Source organism: Vulpes lagopus, chromosome 5 (genome assembly GCF_018345385.1).
Source record: "Vulpes lagopus strain Blue_001 chromosome 5, ASM1834538v1, whole genome shotgun sequence".
Lineage (NCBI taxonomy): Eukaryota > Metazoa > Chordata > Mammalia > Carnivora > Canidae > Vulpes > Vulpes lagopus.
The window spans coordinates 45,099,439-45,116,282 of record NC_054828.1 but is presented as its reverse complement, the minus strand read 5'-3'; the positions used below and the strand labels follow the sequence as shown (position 1 = coordinate 45,116,282).

The 16,844-nt window shown below is 37.8% G+C and overlaps 1 protein-coding gene across 5 annotated transcripts in view; it reads left to right on the top strand.

Moving 5' to 3' along the window:
* Positions 1–16,844, top strand: part of PUS10 (pseudouridine synthase 10) — a 70,892-nt gene that overhangs the window by 25,685 nt on the left and 28,363 nt on the right. For all 5 annotated transcript variants that reach the window (XM_041754591.1, XM_041754590.1, XM_041754593.1 and 2 more), the window contains one exon: positions 15,724–15,758. In XM_041754591.1, the coding sequence (XP_041610525.1) occupies positions 15,724–15,758 (35 nt within the window). The remainder of the gene's footprint in view (positions 1–15,723; positions 15,759–16,844) is intronic.

Genomic DNA, 16,844 nt, shown 5'->3' with positions numbered 1-16,844 from the left:
CTCTCCTGTGTGCTCTCTATCCAAATAAATAAATGAAATCTTCAAAAAAAAAAAAAAACTAGATCATTTCTCAATAGAATTTCTACTAGTAGCACATTTTGTTACATGGTCAAGTATAGAATTCTCTATATGAAATATACATTCAGAGCCCAATATTAACCAATTTTTCAAATACTTAACATTCCTTATTACTAATCTAATCTTAGTCACTGCCAGCAACCTCTTCCAACATTTCATCGGATGAAAAGGGGTAGAAATTATGTCATTTCTACTAATTAATAATACACCTGAACAAATACAAACACTACTGTCCTCCAAACTATTCTATATAACTGCATTGGAGATGTTGAATCTATTATATCAATAGCATGATTGATATTCAACGTAAAGTCATGAGATGTTCAAGAAATTTTTAAACTCAACTTTAACTATGTTAATCACCTATCAATTAGATTTTTTGAAGCTATAACTGGCAAATTTGCCCAATTTGGCCTTCACCCATGACTTTCCTCAGCCATTAAGGGCCCTACACCCATGTCAGCCCTACTTTATTCAAGTGTCATAGTTGCAGCAGGTGGAAACTAATCTGTTTCTACCCATTAATAGAAAACAACAAAGCCACTCAAATATTAACACTTAATGACACCACGTTATTTATAGCAATCTGTTCTAACTCAAAATGATATTAAAAAGAGTGTTGCTTTTTCCACCTCAAACCAATTAGGCCTAATGATATTAACTATATTAATAGTATTAATCAACCATATCTAGCACTCCTACACAGTCCTGCATTACAGTTTTTGGCTATTACGAATAAAGCTGCTCTGTACAAACTTTTATTTTTATTTTTTTATTATTTATTTTTTAAAAAAGATTTTTTATTATTTATTCATGATAGTCATAGAGAGAGGAGAGAGAGGCAGAGACACAGGCAGAGGGAGAAGCAGGCTTCATGCCCGGAGCCCGAAGCGGGACTCGATCCCGAGATTCCAGGATGGCGCCCTGGGCCAAAGGCAGGCGCTAAACTGCTGAGCCACCAGGGATCCCCTGTACAAACTTTTAAGTATACTTCTTTGTGTGGATATATGTTTTCATTTTTTTTTTTTTTTTGGATAAATACTGTAGAGTGTAATAGCGAAGTCATGTGGCAGGTATATATTTAATCTAATGAGATACTGCCATTCAGTTTTCCTAAGTGGATTTACCAGTTTACGTTTATATTCCTGCTGTAGTTATGTGAGCATTGTAGTTGCTTCACATCCTTGGCAACCCCTGATATTGTCACTTTCTTACATTTGAGCCAATCTAGTGGGTGTGTAGAGATTGTGTATCTATTTTTCTAATGACTATTAATGTTGAGCATCTTTTCATGTTGTTAATTGCCATTCATTCTTCAGTGTGAAGTTTCTTCTCATTCTCACATTTGACTTTGTCAGATCTTTTGCCCATTTAAAAAAAATGGGTTGTCTTCTTTTCATTGAGTTGTAATAGTTCTTAATATATTCTAGATCAAAATCCTTATTATGTATATATGTATTACAAATATTATCTCCCATGTTGTGGCTTTTTTAGCTTTCTTAATGATATTTGTCAAAGAGGAGAAGTTTCTACTTTTGATAAAATCCAATTCATCAGCTTTTTATTCTTATGGTTCATGCTGTTCGTGTCCTAGCTAACAAATCTTTGTATACTGCAAGTTTGCAAAGATTTTCTCTGATGTTTTATTCTAAAAATTTTCTTCCTTAAAGCTTTTATGTTTATAACTGTCTTTTATATCTCAGTTAATTTTTAAAAAGATTTTATTGATTTACTTGAGAGACAGAGAGAAAACATGAGTGGGGGATGGACCAGGGGAAGAGGCAGAGGGAGAAGGAGAAGCAGACTCCTCACTGATCAGGGAGCTTGATGCAGGGTTTGATCCCAGAATCATGACCTGAGCTGAAGGCAGATGCTCAACTGACTGAGCCACCCAGGTGCCCCCGAGTTAATTTTTTTTAATGTACTGTGAGGTAAAAGTTGGTGTTTTTCTTTCCCTCTTTTTTTTTTTCAGTACCCTCTGATGAAAAAAAACCTTTTTTTTTAAAAAAAATTATTTATTCATGAGCAACACAGAGAGAGAGAGGCAGGCAGAGGGAGAAGCAGGCTCCATGCAGGGAGTCCGATGTGGGACTTGGTCCTGGGACTCTGGGATCACCCTCTGACCCAAAGGCAGACGCTCAACCACTGAGCCACCCAGGTGTTCCAAAAACCTTTCTTTCTCCATGATTTCTTTGCTACCTTTGTAGAAAATAACTATATGTGTTTATTTACATATGTATTTCTTTACTCCCTGTTCAATACCACTGATATATTGGTACATCCATGTATCAATAGTATACTATCTTGATTACTACATCATTATAGTGTATCTTGAAAATAGCATAAATCTTTGAGTATATTCTCTTTAAAATTTGCTTTGCTAATGCTAGGTGTTTTGCATTTACATACAGATTTTAGAATTGTCAAATTTTTTTTAATTTGCTTAAAATTTGACCGGAATTGCATTGAATTTTTAGATAAACTTGATAAGAATTGACATCTTGAAGGCACCTAAGTGGCTCAGTCAGTTAAGCATCTCCCTTCAGCTCAGGTCATGATCACGGGGATCTGGGATCAAGCCCACATGGGGCTCCCTACTCAGCAGGCAGCCTGCTTCTCCTTCTCCCTCTGCTATTCCCCCTGCTTGTGCTCCCTGGCTCCTCTCTATCTGTCAAGTACATAAGTTAAATCTTAAAAAAAAAAAAAAAAAAAAAGAAATCTTGACAATATTGACATCTTGACAATATTGTATTTTCCAATGCATGAATGTGGTACATTTCTTCATTTATTTTGAGCTTTAATTTCTTTCAGCACTGGTTTATAGTTTTCAGTGTGCAGATTTCACACATGTTTTAAAACTTTATCCCTGGGATGCCCGGGTGGCTCAGCGGTTGAGGATCAGCTCAGGGCGTGATCCTGGGGTCCTGGGAAGGAGTCCCACATCATGCTCCCATGGAGCCTGCTTCTCCCTCTGCCTATGTCTCTGCCTCTCTTTCTGTGTCTCTCGTGAGTATATAAATAAGATCTTTAAAAAATAAAAATAAAAAACAAAAAAGTTTATCCCTAAGAATTTCATCATTTTGGGTTCTCTTAGAAGTGGAATTCTAGGGGATCCCTGGGTGGCGCAGCGGTTTGGCGCCTGCCTTTGGCCCAGGGCGCGATCCTGGAGACCCGGGATCGAATCCCACATCGGGCTCCCGGTGCATGGAGCCTGCTTCTCCCTCTGCCTGTGTCTCTGCCTCTCTCTCTCTCTCTCTGTGACTATCATAAATAAATAAAAAAAATTTAAAAAAAAAAAAAAAAAAAGAAGTGGAATTCTATTTTTATTGCATTTTTCAATTTTTCATTGCTGGTCTGTAGAAATACAGTTGATTTTTATAACCTTGTGATCTGCAGTTTTGCCTAATTTTTTTATAGTTGTAATAATTTTATTGTAGACTTAAGATATTTTACAACATGATAATCTTTTTTTATTATAAATTTAGTTTCTTCAGTTGATACTGCTCTTTTCAAGTTTCCTACTGTTTCTTGTGTCATTTTTGGTAATTCATATCTTTTAAGGAATTTGTTTCATCTAAATTGTCAGGTTTATTGACATAGAGTGTTTCATAATATTTCTTTATTGTGGATTAATATCTTATTCCCTGATAATGGTCATTTGTGTCTTTTCCCCCCTCTGATCAGGCCTGCTAGAGATTTACCAGTATTATTGGCCTTTTTCTTATGACCCTGAGATCATGACCTGAGCTGAAATCAAGAGTTGCTGCCCAACTGACTGAGGCACCCAGGCACCCCAAACTGTCAGTCTTTCTATCTTTTGTGCTTGGAAAATTTTAACAACAAAAGAATAGTTTTTTTGTTTGTTTGTTTCTTGAAGTTTTGGTAGATTTCACTTGTAAAACCATTTTGAGAGGGTACAAAGGTAGATCTTTATTACTTCTTCAGTTTCTTCAATTGAAAGTTATTTGATTTTATTCCTCCTTCTGGAGTCAAATTTTAATTATTTGTATTTTCCTTAATTGTCCATTACATTCAGATAAGTAGTTCTCCAAGCTTGGTCTAGGGACCCTCCAGGGTCCTTACAAGGGATCTATGAGGTTAAAGATATTTTCATAATAATATATAATTGCCTCTTCATTCTCATTCTCTCAGTAGTATGCAGTAGAGTTTTCCAGAGGCTATATGCTATGTACTGTTGCACCAAATTGAATATAGAATCAGATATAAAAATACAACTATCTTTTATTAAGACATATGTTAAAGAGAATTGCAAAAATGTATCATAATGCCACAATTCTCATTAAATTGTTTTGTCTGAAAAATATAGTATTTTTTCATGTTTATGTTAACATGTAATGGATTTATTACTTTTGTTAATTAATTTCAAATGAATTAAATATTTTAAAAATTCATTGTTTTAATTGCTAATATTTTTAATTGCTAATATTATAATTATTAATAGATATAACCAGCATAAACAAAGCTATTTTGGTCCTCAAAAAATTTTAAGACAGTAAAGAGTACTGAAACTAAACTGTTTGAGAACCACTGATCTAGATTTAAGAATTTAATTTTTTTTATAAAGATTTTATATTTATTTATTTATTCATGAGAAAGAGAGAGAGAGAGAGGCAGAGACACAGGCAGAGGGAGAAGCAGTCTCCATGCAGGAAGCCTGACATGGGACTCAATCCTGGGTCTCTAGGATCACGCCCTGGGCTGAAGGCAGCGCTAAACCACTGAGCAACCCGGACTGCCCAAGAATTTAATTTTTTGAGGATGTATGTACTCTTCTGTAATACTTGAAATCTTTGAATAGAAAATTCTGTACAGGTATATATATCTGCATCTGTATGTACACGTACATTTTTGTTTTTACATGTTTGTTGTGTGTCCTTGTGTGCTTATGAGCAGAACCCCAACTTAGATGAAAGAACTGGCCTCATTAGTGTTTTGGGTCTTTGTGGCTGATTTTGTCCACAGGCCAAGTTTCCAGAAGTGATTTATTTATCTATCTATCTATCTATTGCAGATTTATTTATTTATTTATTCATGATAGACACAGAGAGAAAGAGGCAGAGACACGGGCAGAGGGAGAAGCAGGCTCCATGCCGGGAGCCTGACGCAGGGACTCAATCCCAGGACTGCAGGATCACGCCCTGGGCCAAAGGCAGGCGCCAAACCACTGAGCCACCCAGGGATCCCCCTACAGAAGTGATTTAGACTTGTGAGCTGGCAGGCTTCAGATAGGAAGCCTGGATGAAAAGAATAGGGTTTCCCAGCCCCAGCAGGAAGGGTGGGAGACTCCCTCAGGGAGGTTGTTCTCATAGACCAACTGGTGGTTGTGCTGGATTTTTTGAAACCCGTTTTGTTCTCAAAGTTAAAATCCAGAAGTATCCCTAGATTGAGGCTTCATGGTCCAGAGTTTTGGCCACTATAACTCCTATGCCTGGTATGTTTTGGGGGGGCCTGCAGTCTATGCATACCAGCCATCTGTGCTCAGTGCACTCCCTTCTCCAATTCCACTGAGCTGGACTATTTGATCTTCTTGTCTATAAGGACTGTTCAGAAACCTCTGCCTCTAACAGTACCCATGGAGCTGTTGCAGGGCCCAATTCCCTGGGCCCAGTACCTCCTACCTGCCACCTGTGCACCAGAAGCTCCTTCTGGGAAGGGTATCCAGCACAGTGTGAAGCAAAGAGTTTCTGGCTAAGATTAGAACCAGGAACAGGGTAATAGCCTGGTAAAACCTCAGGTTATGTTTTCAGGAAATGGACTGTTGAACAAAAGTTAGTTTGAAGGCAGTGAGATCCCAGACTAGAAAAAAAACTTAATCCTGCTTGCTGTACCTTTCAAAATGATTCCCTTTATCCTGAAGTGTGTGTAGGCAGGTCAAGCAATTACCTGGATTTTTACAGTAGCCTCCTAGGAGCTGTCTCTGCTTCGATGCTTGTCCCTTATCACTTTAAAAAGTAAGTCAGTTTAAGTCCTTCCTTCATTCTCTCCATCAACCTCAGAGTAAAATCAAATTCCTTTAATTGCCTCCAAGAGCTTATACTGGCCCTTCCCTAGCACTGTACCTCAGTTCTTTGATTTCATCACTTGTTTCTCTCTTCTTCCAATGTTCAGCCACATTGGTCTCCTCGCTGTTTATTCATGGGACACACCAGACACAACTGCCTCAGAGCCTTTGTTTGCTGTTCCATCTGCCTAAAATGTCTCTTCTTCAGATATACTCATAGCTTATTCCCTCACTGCCTTCATTTCTTTCTTCAACAGTGTCCTTTTTGGTGAGGCTTTCCCTGGCTACACTCTTTGAAGTCGCAAATCCCTTCTTCCATTCCCCATTCCTCTTTCACTTTTCTCCACTCCATTTATCACTTTACACTGCATTTATTTAATTAAGGTAGCATGTGACTTAATTTACTTGTTTTGTTCGTTTCCTCATTCTTGGCTATTAGTTTTACAAGGGTAAGAGTTTATATCTGCTTTGTTTACTAAGAGATGCCTAACACACATGGGCATGCACAATTACCTGTCACTGGCTGTGGTTACTCTGTTTTTTTTTTTTTTTTTTAATTAATTTTTATTGGTGTTCAATTTACCAACATACAGAAAAACACCCAGTGCTCATCCCATCAAGTGTCCACCTCAGTGCCCGTCACCCCTTCCCCTCCAACACCCGCCCTCCTCCCCTTCCACCACCCCTAGTTCGTTTCCCCGAGTTAGGAGTCTTTATGTTCTGTCTCCCTTCCCGATATTTCCCAACATTTCTTCTCCCTTCCTTTATATTCCCTTTCACCATTATTCATATTCCCCAAATGAATGAGAACATACACTGTTTGTCCCTCTCCGATTGACTTATTTCACTCAGCATAATACCCTCCAGTTCCATCCACGTTGAAGCAAATGGTGGGTATTTGTCGTTTCTAATTGCTGAGTAATATTCCATTGTATACATAAACCACATCTTCTTTATCCATTCATCTTTCGATGGACACCGAGGCTCCTTCCACAGTTTGGCTATTGTGGCCATTGCTGATAGAAACAGCGGGGTGCAGGTGTCCCGACGTTTCATTGCATCTGAATCTTTGGGGTAAATCCCCAACAGTGCAATTGCTGGGTCGTAGGGCAGGTCTATTTTTAACTCTTTGAGGAACCTCCACACAGTTTTCCAGAGTGGCTGCACCAGTTCACATTCCCACCAACAGTGTAAGAGGGTTCCCTTTTCTCCACATCCTCTCCAACATTTGTGGTTTCCTGCCTTGTTAATTTTCCCCATTCTCACTGGTGTGAGGTGGTATCTCATTGTGGTTTTGATTTGTATTTCCCTGATGGCAAGTGATGCGGAGCATTTTCTCATGTGCATGTTGGCCATGTCCATGTCTTCCTCTGTGAGATTTCTCTTCATGTCTTTTGCCCATTTCATGATTGGATTGTTTGTTTCTTTGGTGTTGAGTTTAATAAGTTCTTTATAGATTTTGGAAACTAGCCCTTTATCTGATATGTCATTTGCCAATATCTTCTCCCATTCTGTAGGTTGTCTTTTAGTTTTGTTGACTGTATCCTTTGCTGTGCAAAAGCTTCTTATCTTGATGAAGTCCCAATAGTTCATTTTTGCTTTTGTTTCTTTTGCCTTTGTGGATGTATCTTGCAAGAAGTTACTGTGGCCAAGTTCAAAAAGGGTGTTGCCTGTGTTCTCCTCTAGGATTTTGATGGAATCTTGTCTCACATTTAGATCTTTCATCCATTTTGAGTTTATCTTTGTGTATGGTGAAAGAGAGTGGTCCAGTTTCATTCTTCTGCATGTGGATGTCCAATTTTCCCAGCACCATTTATTGAAGAGACTGTCTTTCTTCCAATGGATAGTCTTTCCTCCTTTATCGAATATTAGATGACCGTACATTTCAGGGTCCACTTCTGGGTTCTCTATTCTGTTCCATTGATCTATGTGTCTGTTTTTGTGCCAGTACCACACTGTCTTGATGACCACAGCTTTGTAATACAACCTGAAATCTGGCATTGTGATGCCCCCAGATATGGTTTTCTTTTTTAAAATTCCCCTGGCTATTCGGGGTCTTTTCTGATTCCACACAAATCTTAAAATAATTTGTTCTAACTCTCTGAAGAAAGTCCATGTTATTTTGATAGGGATTGCATTAAACGTATAAATTGCCCTGGGTAACATTGACATTTTTACAATATTAATTCTGCCAATCCATGAGCATGGAATATTTTTCCATCTCTTTGTGTCTTCCTCAATTTCTTTCAGAAGTGTTCTATAGTTTTTAGGGTATAGATCTTTTACCTCTTTGGTTAGGTTTATTCCTAGGTATCTTATGCTTTTGGGTGCAATTGTAAATGGGATTGACTCCTTAATTTCTCTTTCTTCAGTCTCATTGTTAGTGTATAGAAATGCCATTGATTTCTGGGCATTGATTTTGTATCCTGCCACGCTACCAAATTGCTGTATGAGTTCTAGCAATCTTGGGGTGGAGGCTTTTGGGTTTTCTATGTAGAGTATCATGTCATCGGCGAAGAGGGAGAGTTTGACTTCTTCTTTGCCAATTTGAATGCCTTTAATGTCTTTTTGTTGTCTGATTGCTGAGGCGAGGACTTCCAGAACGATGTTGAACAGCAGTGGTGAGAGTGGACATCCCTGTCTTGTTCCTGATCTTAGGGGAAAGGCTCCCAGTGCTTCCCCATTGAGAATGATATTTGCTGTGGGCTTTTCGTAAATGGCTTTTAAGATGTCGAGGAAAGTTCCCTCTATCCCAACACTCTGAAGGGTTTTGATCAGGAATGGATGCTGTATTTTGTCAAATGCTTTCTCTGCATCTAATGAGAGGATCATATGGTTCTTGGTTTTTCTCTTGCTGATATGATGAATCACATTGATGGTTTTACGAGTGTTGAACCAGCCTTGTGTCCCAGGGATAAATCCTACTTGGTCATGGTGAATAATTTTCTTAATGTGTTGTTGGATCCTATTGGCTAGTATCTTGTTGAGAATTTTTGCATCCATGTTCATCAGGGATATTGGTCTGTAATTCTCCTTTTTGGTGGGGTCTTTGTCTGGTTTTGGAATTAAGATGATGCTGGCCTCATAGAACGAATTTGGAAGTACTCCATCTCTTTCTATCTTTCCAAACAGCTTTAGTAGAATGGCTGTGGTTACTCTGAACCATATTCAGCGTGTCTTGTCCACGCTGTGCAGGTCTCCCCAGCAGTAACAGTGGCAGTTTATATGTACACAATGGTCAGAGTAAAAGCAAGAAATGGTGAATAGGAGGAAGGAGGTCCTACCTTCTCTTCTATCCACCAGGGGCCCTCCCACTTTTTATCTTTGCTGAACAAACAGAAAACCTTTGAGTTTGAGATAATATACAGTGGAGAAAGAAACAGAGAAAATTATGTTCCAAAATAAATGACAGTGTATTCTGTACTTTCTATCATGTTATTTTAAAAGAATAATAGAAAATGAGGGGGAAAACCCCAAACCTTCTCCAACTATGTGGTTCTAGTACCTTTTTTCATTTCTGTTGGTGATTGCTTATACTAAGATGCAGTAAGTGATTTTCAAACTTGTTTGCTTCTGTATCCTTCTCCTCCAAAAGAATTTTGAGAAAATATGTACTCCCTCACATATTTTTGAATTGACATCTAAAATATTTCAATTATAAGTTGAATTGGTAGTAAAGCATATCACTTTTAAAAATGTTGCCATTGGGGCAACTGGGTGGCTCAGTGGTTGAACGTGCAACTGTCTTTGGCTCAGGTCATGATCCCGGGGTTCTGGAATTGAGTCCTGTTTCTCCCTCTGCCTGTGTTTCTGCTTCTCTCTCTCTCTCTCTGTCTCTCATGAATAAATAAAAATCAAATCTCAAAAAAATGTTTACATTGGAAAGAATTCATGGGGTTGGATTTTCTTTAAAAAAACAAAAACAAACAAACAAAAAAACTTGAGCCCAAATCTCTCTAACAAACAAATAAAAAACCAAAAAAGATAATGGAGATAGAATAAACAAGATTAGGGCAGCCCCAGTAGCACTGCCATCAGCCCAGGACCTGATCCTGGAGACGCGGGATCGAGTCCCACGTCAGGCTCCCTGCGTGGAGCCTGCTTCTCCCTCTGCCTGTGTCTCTGCCTCTCTCTCTCTCCTCTCTGTGTATTCTCATGAATAAATAAATAAAATCTTAAAAAAAAAAAAAAAAGAATAAACAAGATTGGCCTAATGGTAACTTGAAGCTGCTCAAAGAGTGCATGGGAATTCATGTATTATTCTTTCTACTTTTGTGTTTATTGTTTTGTTTTCTTCCTTTCACATTAGAGATTTTTACTAAATGCTTAGCGATCTTTGTCTATTCATTGTTAAGCATGGGGCATTTAGAAAATGATTGAGAGTTATGTCTATCCCGAGCAGGATAGTGGGGCTTGTTGACTGGGTTTTATTGGAGGAGAACAGGTGGTAAACTGACTTTTTACATGGAGAGACCTATGTAATTTCTGAAAGTTTTCCCCTCAGAAACCATCCAGTTTATCCAAAGATGAATCTTCTAATCTTCTGTCCGGAGAGGTATAAGTTTGGCTGCCTGTTTGCCCAGTGCAGGTAGGAAAGGGAGCTGCAGGTCTCTAGGCAGACTATAAACTCTCACTGAACCCTCCTGTTTTCCTTTGCAGGGCTTTCCTCTGTCTGTCATCTTGCCAGGGACTTCTGAGTGTAGAAACCTCTAGTTTGGTTTCCAGAGTAGAAATCTCCTCCTGATTGGTGTCAGGGAGAGGACTGGGGGTCTGTCCATTCCTTCCACAAGCCATTAGCCATTCCCTCTGTTACCAGTTTCACCCTGTGTTGTCTGGCTCCTCCAATCCTCGGTTTTGCTGAGTTTGCAGAGGCAAGTATTTCCCTTAAGGATCAGCTTCCTGGGCTCTGCCACTTTCCGCTCCTGCAGTCCCTTTTTGTCTTTCGTATATGCAGAGTTGGGGTGATAAGTAATTTTTTTGTTGTTGTTTCATTGTAGATGGAACTTTTTTTTTCTGTTTCTCATTCTCCATCTGATTTTGAGATGATTTTTCAAAGGAGGTGCAGGCAGAAAGGGCTTTAGTCCACCACCTTGAAGTCACAAGTCTTTATTTTATAATAACAAATTACTTTTGCATATTTAAAAAGTAATAACTAAATTTAATTTTTTTTTTAATTTTTATAAATTTTTTATCCCTAGGAATATACCTAGTAGCAAATCAGGTTCAACACACAGAATGATTTCAGCCTTGTAGTTTTCCTGTGATAAATTGGAATAATTTTTAAATAGTTATCTTCATAGAATTCTTGAGTTATTTATTGAAGAGACCTTTTTCAACAATTAATAGATCTCAGCAATTAACAATTAATTTGTCTCTTTGGTATTCTAAAAGTTAACATTTACTATTAAAAAATGTTTTTCTTGTTAGTAATTTGGAAGCAAAATTGTATTTGACTTGACATTGAGCTTTTGATACACTGAAGTCTCTTGAATCTGCAAATTTACTTTATGTTAACCTGTATGTCAGTGAGAATGCTAGTTCTCTAAAATCAAATTCTAGGAGGAAGAGTATTTGCATCCCCTCAGCCACACCCAGTGGCTAACAGATATTTGTTGAGATGTCTTTGTTTCACTGTTAACTCCAGAGTTACCTGAAATTCAGTTACCAAGTCACCTTCTCATTAGCATATGACACTAAAGGACAAGACTGAACCATATCTTTATTATTAAACTTTTAAATTTGAGTATATTTGACACATAATGTTACATTAGTTTTAGGTGTACAATGTAGTGTTTTGACGAGTTTATACATTATGCTATGTTCATCGCAAGTGTAGCTCCCGTCTGCTCTGATACATCTCTCTTATGACATAATGATATTATATATGACTATGATATAAGACTATATTCCTTATGCTGTACCCTTTTTTCCTGTGATTTATTCATTACATAACTGGAAGGCTGTGTCTCCCACTCCCCTCCACCTATTTTACCCATCCCTCACCCTCCTTCCCTCTGGCAACCATCAGTTTGTTCTCTGCATTTATAGGTCTGATTCTGCCTTTTGTTTCTTTATTCATTTGAGTGTGTGTTTTTTGTTTTTTAGATTCTACATGAGTGATACCTCTCTTCATGTCTATCCCAGAGCCTTTTTTAAAACATTTATTCATGAGAGACACAGAAAGAGAGAGGCTTAGACATAGGCAGAGAGAGAAACAGACCTCCTGTGGGAAGCCTGATGCAGAACTTGATCCCAGGACCCTGGGATCACGCCCTGAGCCAAAGGCAGATGTTCAACCACTGAGTCACCCAGGTGCCCCTATCCCAGAGCCTTTCATTCATGGAAGCTGTTCTGTCTTTTCTGATCCTGCTTCCTACCTCCATTCCTACCCCACCTTCCCACCCCCACTGAATTTCCTTTTGTGATTATTTCCAATTAAATCCTTCAGAGCTAGGCACACATCAGCACTTTAGCAAGCAGGTTATTCAACTGCTCTATCTAGTACTTGCGTAGAATCCTCCAGCAAAGTTAAAGCAGAGACCAGGATTAAGTTGTGTGGTTCCTGAATTTTCAGGAGGTGACATACTGTCTTTGGTACCAAATTTTTTTTTTTTTTTTTACCAAATTTGATTAAACTTGATAACTTTAATGCCATTTGGTTCTGTTGGGGAAGAAGAATTAAATTGCTTACTCTAGAGAATGATTTTTTTCCCACCGACTAAGGAATAGAACATTTATTAAAATTATCTTAGTGACCTGAAAGAGAGAAATGTATTTTTCTTCCTCAGCAGAAGCAGGTCCAGGACATTATTAGCACGTAGTAAAAATTGAATAATTGAGCAACACTGACTTCTTTGGGATTCAGCCTCCTAGCCCCTGCTGTGTGATTAGTTCTGTCCAACCTGCTGGCATGCTTGAGCGGAAAGCCTGCAGAGGATTAAGAAGGAAAAACCCTTTAGCAAATCTCAGGTACTGAAGACATTTGATTTAATTTTATATGTTACACATGGTAATCTGGTTTCCCTTGGCAACCTCCAGTTCTGCCCTACTTTATAATCAGAGGATGGCAGGACACTTTGCAGATTTGATGGCATCACCTGAAAGTGACTGTAGAAAACAGAATTTGCCTCAAAAAAGGAGAGAGAAAGGTCACTTAAAAAAGGACAGAAGAATCTTCACCCTCTTAAAGAAAGGACAGATAGCTCTCTGTAGCTTACATACCCATGAGGATTTTGGGACTTCCTATAGCAGAGCAGTTTGGGAAGTGAGGGAGAGGATTGTAAATTTCAAATCTTGTAAATTTTTTTTTTAAGATTTTATTTATTTATTCATGAGAGACACAGAGAGAGGCAGAAACATAGGCAGAGGGAGAAGCAGGCTCCCTGTGGGGAGCCTGATGTGGGACTCAATCCCAGGACCTGGGGTCACAATCTGAGCCAAAGGCAGACGCTCAACCGCTGAGCCACCCAGGCATCCCAAGTCTTGTAAATCTTTTAAGGGATGGCAATTTTATTGCAGTTAAGGTTTTAATTTTAAAAATGACAGTAATAGGTAACTATTTGTTAGTTACATGCCAGGAATCTTACTTGATTCCTTACATATACAAGTTTGTTAAATCCCCACAATCTCCCTTCAAGGAGAGTATTAATATCCCTTTATGGATAAGAAAACAGATATTTATTGATCTCTTAAAGTATGGAGGCTGGAGGAAGGTGGGGGTAATATTGACTACAAGGTTTCAGTTTGGGGAAATCATTCTTCACATTTTTTTTCTTTAATCTTAACGTCCTGTAAGTCTTAATAGCCTCTATTCTAAAACAGTTATACTGGGGATCCCTGGGTGGCTCAGTGGTTTAGTGTCTGCCTTCAGGCCAGGGTGTGATCCTGGGGTCCCGGCATGGATCCTGCTTCTCCCTCTGCCTGTGTCTCTGCCTCCGTCTCTCTCTCTGGGTCTCTCATGAATAAATAAAATCTTAAAAAAAAAAAAAAAAAAAAAAAAAACCAACAGTATAGTAATTCCTACTAATGGTGACCTTTAGCCATCCAGAATAGTTTAAGTTACATTCATCTTAGTCAAACTCTTTCATTTAACCCAATAAGAAAACTGAGTGCCGGGGATCCCTGGGTGGCTCAGCGGTCTAGTGCCTGCCTTCGGCCCAGGGCATGATCCTGGGGTCCTGGGATCGAGTCCCATGTCAGGCTCCCTGCATGGAGCCTGCTTCTCCCTCTGCCTGTGTCTCTGCCTCTCTCTCTCTCTCTCTCTCTCTCTCTCTCTCTGTTTCTCATGAATAAATAAAATCTAAAGAGGGCTTGAGTAAATGGAAGGAAAGAATGATGGAGTCTTTTAGTACTATCAGTGGCATTAGGTTGAGCTACAAAGTAAACAAACTACTGAATCAGAAGGTACTGATGAGATGTTTAGGCATTGGGAACAGTTCTAGTTCTTACTTGACCAGTCATTAATTTATTCTGCTTGGCTCATGTCTGAACAACGTAATACACTTAAGAATTCCAAATGACTGCAAGTCTTTAAGTGTCTAGTGCCCTACTGGTCATTTGAAGTTAAAAAAAAAGGACAGGATTCTACATATGAACCACAACATGTATGTGTGTGTGTTGGGGGGGCATATCTTGAGGTAGATGTGAGCAATAATGAATGCCCACATTTGTGAGAGGTGATGCAGAGACTACATATAGTATTTTATCAATTTACACATGTATGCTCCTGTCATGTTCACAAAATGCTATATACTGAGGTAGGACATGTCATTAGCTCTCTGTAAAGTGACAGCTTTGGGAGCCTATTGGCAAACAGAAATTTTAGTGTCACATACTTTACTATGTAAAGCATTTTATATGAATTTAATTCTTATAACCGTGATTGTGAGTGTTACTGTCTCCATTTTAGCAACTTTTTTCAGTTTTTGATTAATTCTTCCCAGAACATTTTCTCTAACATTTTATATTGAGAATTTTTCAACGTACAGGAAGGTTGAAAGAATTGTACAGTGAACACCCATACACCCACCTAAATTCTATAGTCATTACTATTTTTCTATATTTCCTTTATTATAGATCTTGTCATCAGTTTATCCATCCACTCATCTTTTTGTTATATTCTGAAGTGAGTTACAGATGTTGTTACATTTTACTTCTAAACACATGTGGATATCATTAATTAGATAGAGTTAAAAATGTAGCCTTATTAAAATAAAATAAAACACAAAACTGAGACCTTCAATTCTGTTTGGGGGACATAGTATATCCTAGGTCACTTTTGGCCTTCGTCTGTGAAATAGGAAGATATTTTAAGAAAAAAGTAAGCTACCTGTGTGAAACACTTATACATCATTAATGAGATAGAAATCTGTAGGGAGGAGGAAGATACCCCTGTTGAGTTCCTAGGCCACAAGCAACCCAGCACTGAAAAGTGGCATCTTATCTCATTTCTGATTTTAAATGACAATGAGATCATTGCCACATTTCTGAACATTAACTCCTCCCCTAAAGAGGAGAGTTTGATTAACAAATTTTTAAGTACTTTAGTAATGATACTGGAACTTCATTTCAATGAACATTGTCCCCCTTTTCTCTTTTTCCGGGTGTGACTAAATTACTTACAGCATGCTGCATCGTTGCTGGTAAAACAGGAAATGGGGTAAGTAATTAGGTAGGTAAGTAATTTAAATTGATCATTTAAATAAAAGCTACCTGAATCTTCAAGTACTTTTACTACTACTATCTCTTTTAAGAGGAAGTTCACTAGCTCCTAGACAGATTAACAGAAAAAAAAATTATTTTATGAATTTAGGTGTCAACCTTGTTTAATCAGTTTATTTGAATGGCATATTATTAATATTCTATTAAAGTGGATTCATTTTTTGTAGATTTAAATGAATGTAAGTACATATTTTATATTTATACATTAGGTACTTATATAATGTAACTTGGCAACCTATTATAAAAGAATAAATATTATACTAGTCTTAGAAATTAAATTATAAAACTACACTATGAAAGATAAAGTAAAATCCTACTTACAGCAGAACAACAGTGAGTTTATCTGGGTATAAACAGTCCACAGTCCTTTATCTGAAACTCTTGGGGACCAAATGTGTTTTAGAATTGAGAATTTTTTTAGAGTTTAGAAATGTATATGGTATGAAATACCATATTTAACATACCCCTTCCCTCCATGGTCTGAGGTGGTACTCTATAATCAAACACGTTAATATTTCTGCAGTGAAACATGAATATTCACACTAAGCCTGTTACACAAAGTCTCCAAACAGCCTCACATGTTCAAGTCAGTGTTAGGTTGCCAACTGAGTTAAGAAGAAAAAAATGTTTAATTTTCCAGACCTTTTTGGATTTTGAAACTAAATATTCTATACCAATATAAAAAAGGGGCCATGTGACTACTGGAAGATTCCTGTGTACTCTGGAGAGAAAAGCACAGAGAGAAGTATAGATTTCTGTATTATAATCTTGTTTGGTTTAAAAAAGTAATTGATTTGGCTTTTTTGTTTATTTTCGATTTCACATCTGCTTTTCTGAAATGGTAATAGCAGCATATCTATCCAAGGTTTGGGGGTTTAGTTAGGTTATGTTAAATTAGTCTCAAATGCTTGTGATTCTGGCATAATAAAATTTGATCCTATGTTTGAGAAATTTCTTAGCATAGCCAAGGCATGTTTCCAGTTTTCATCAACATTGGTTGTGAGTTGCTGCTGTATTCTTTATT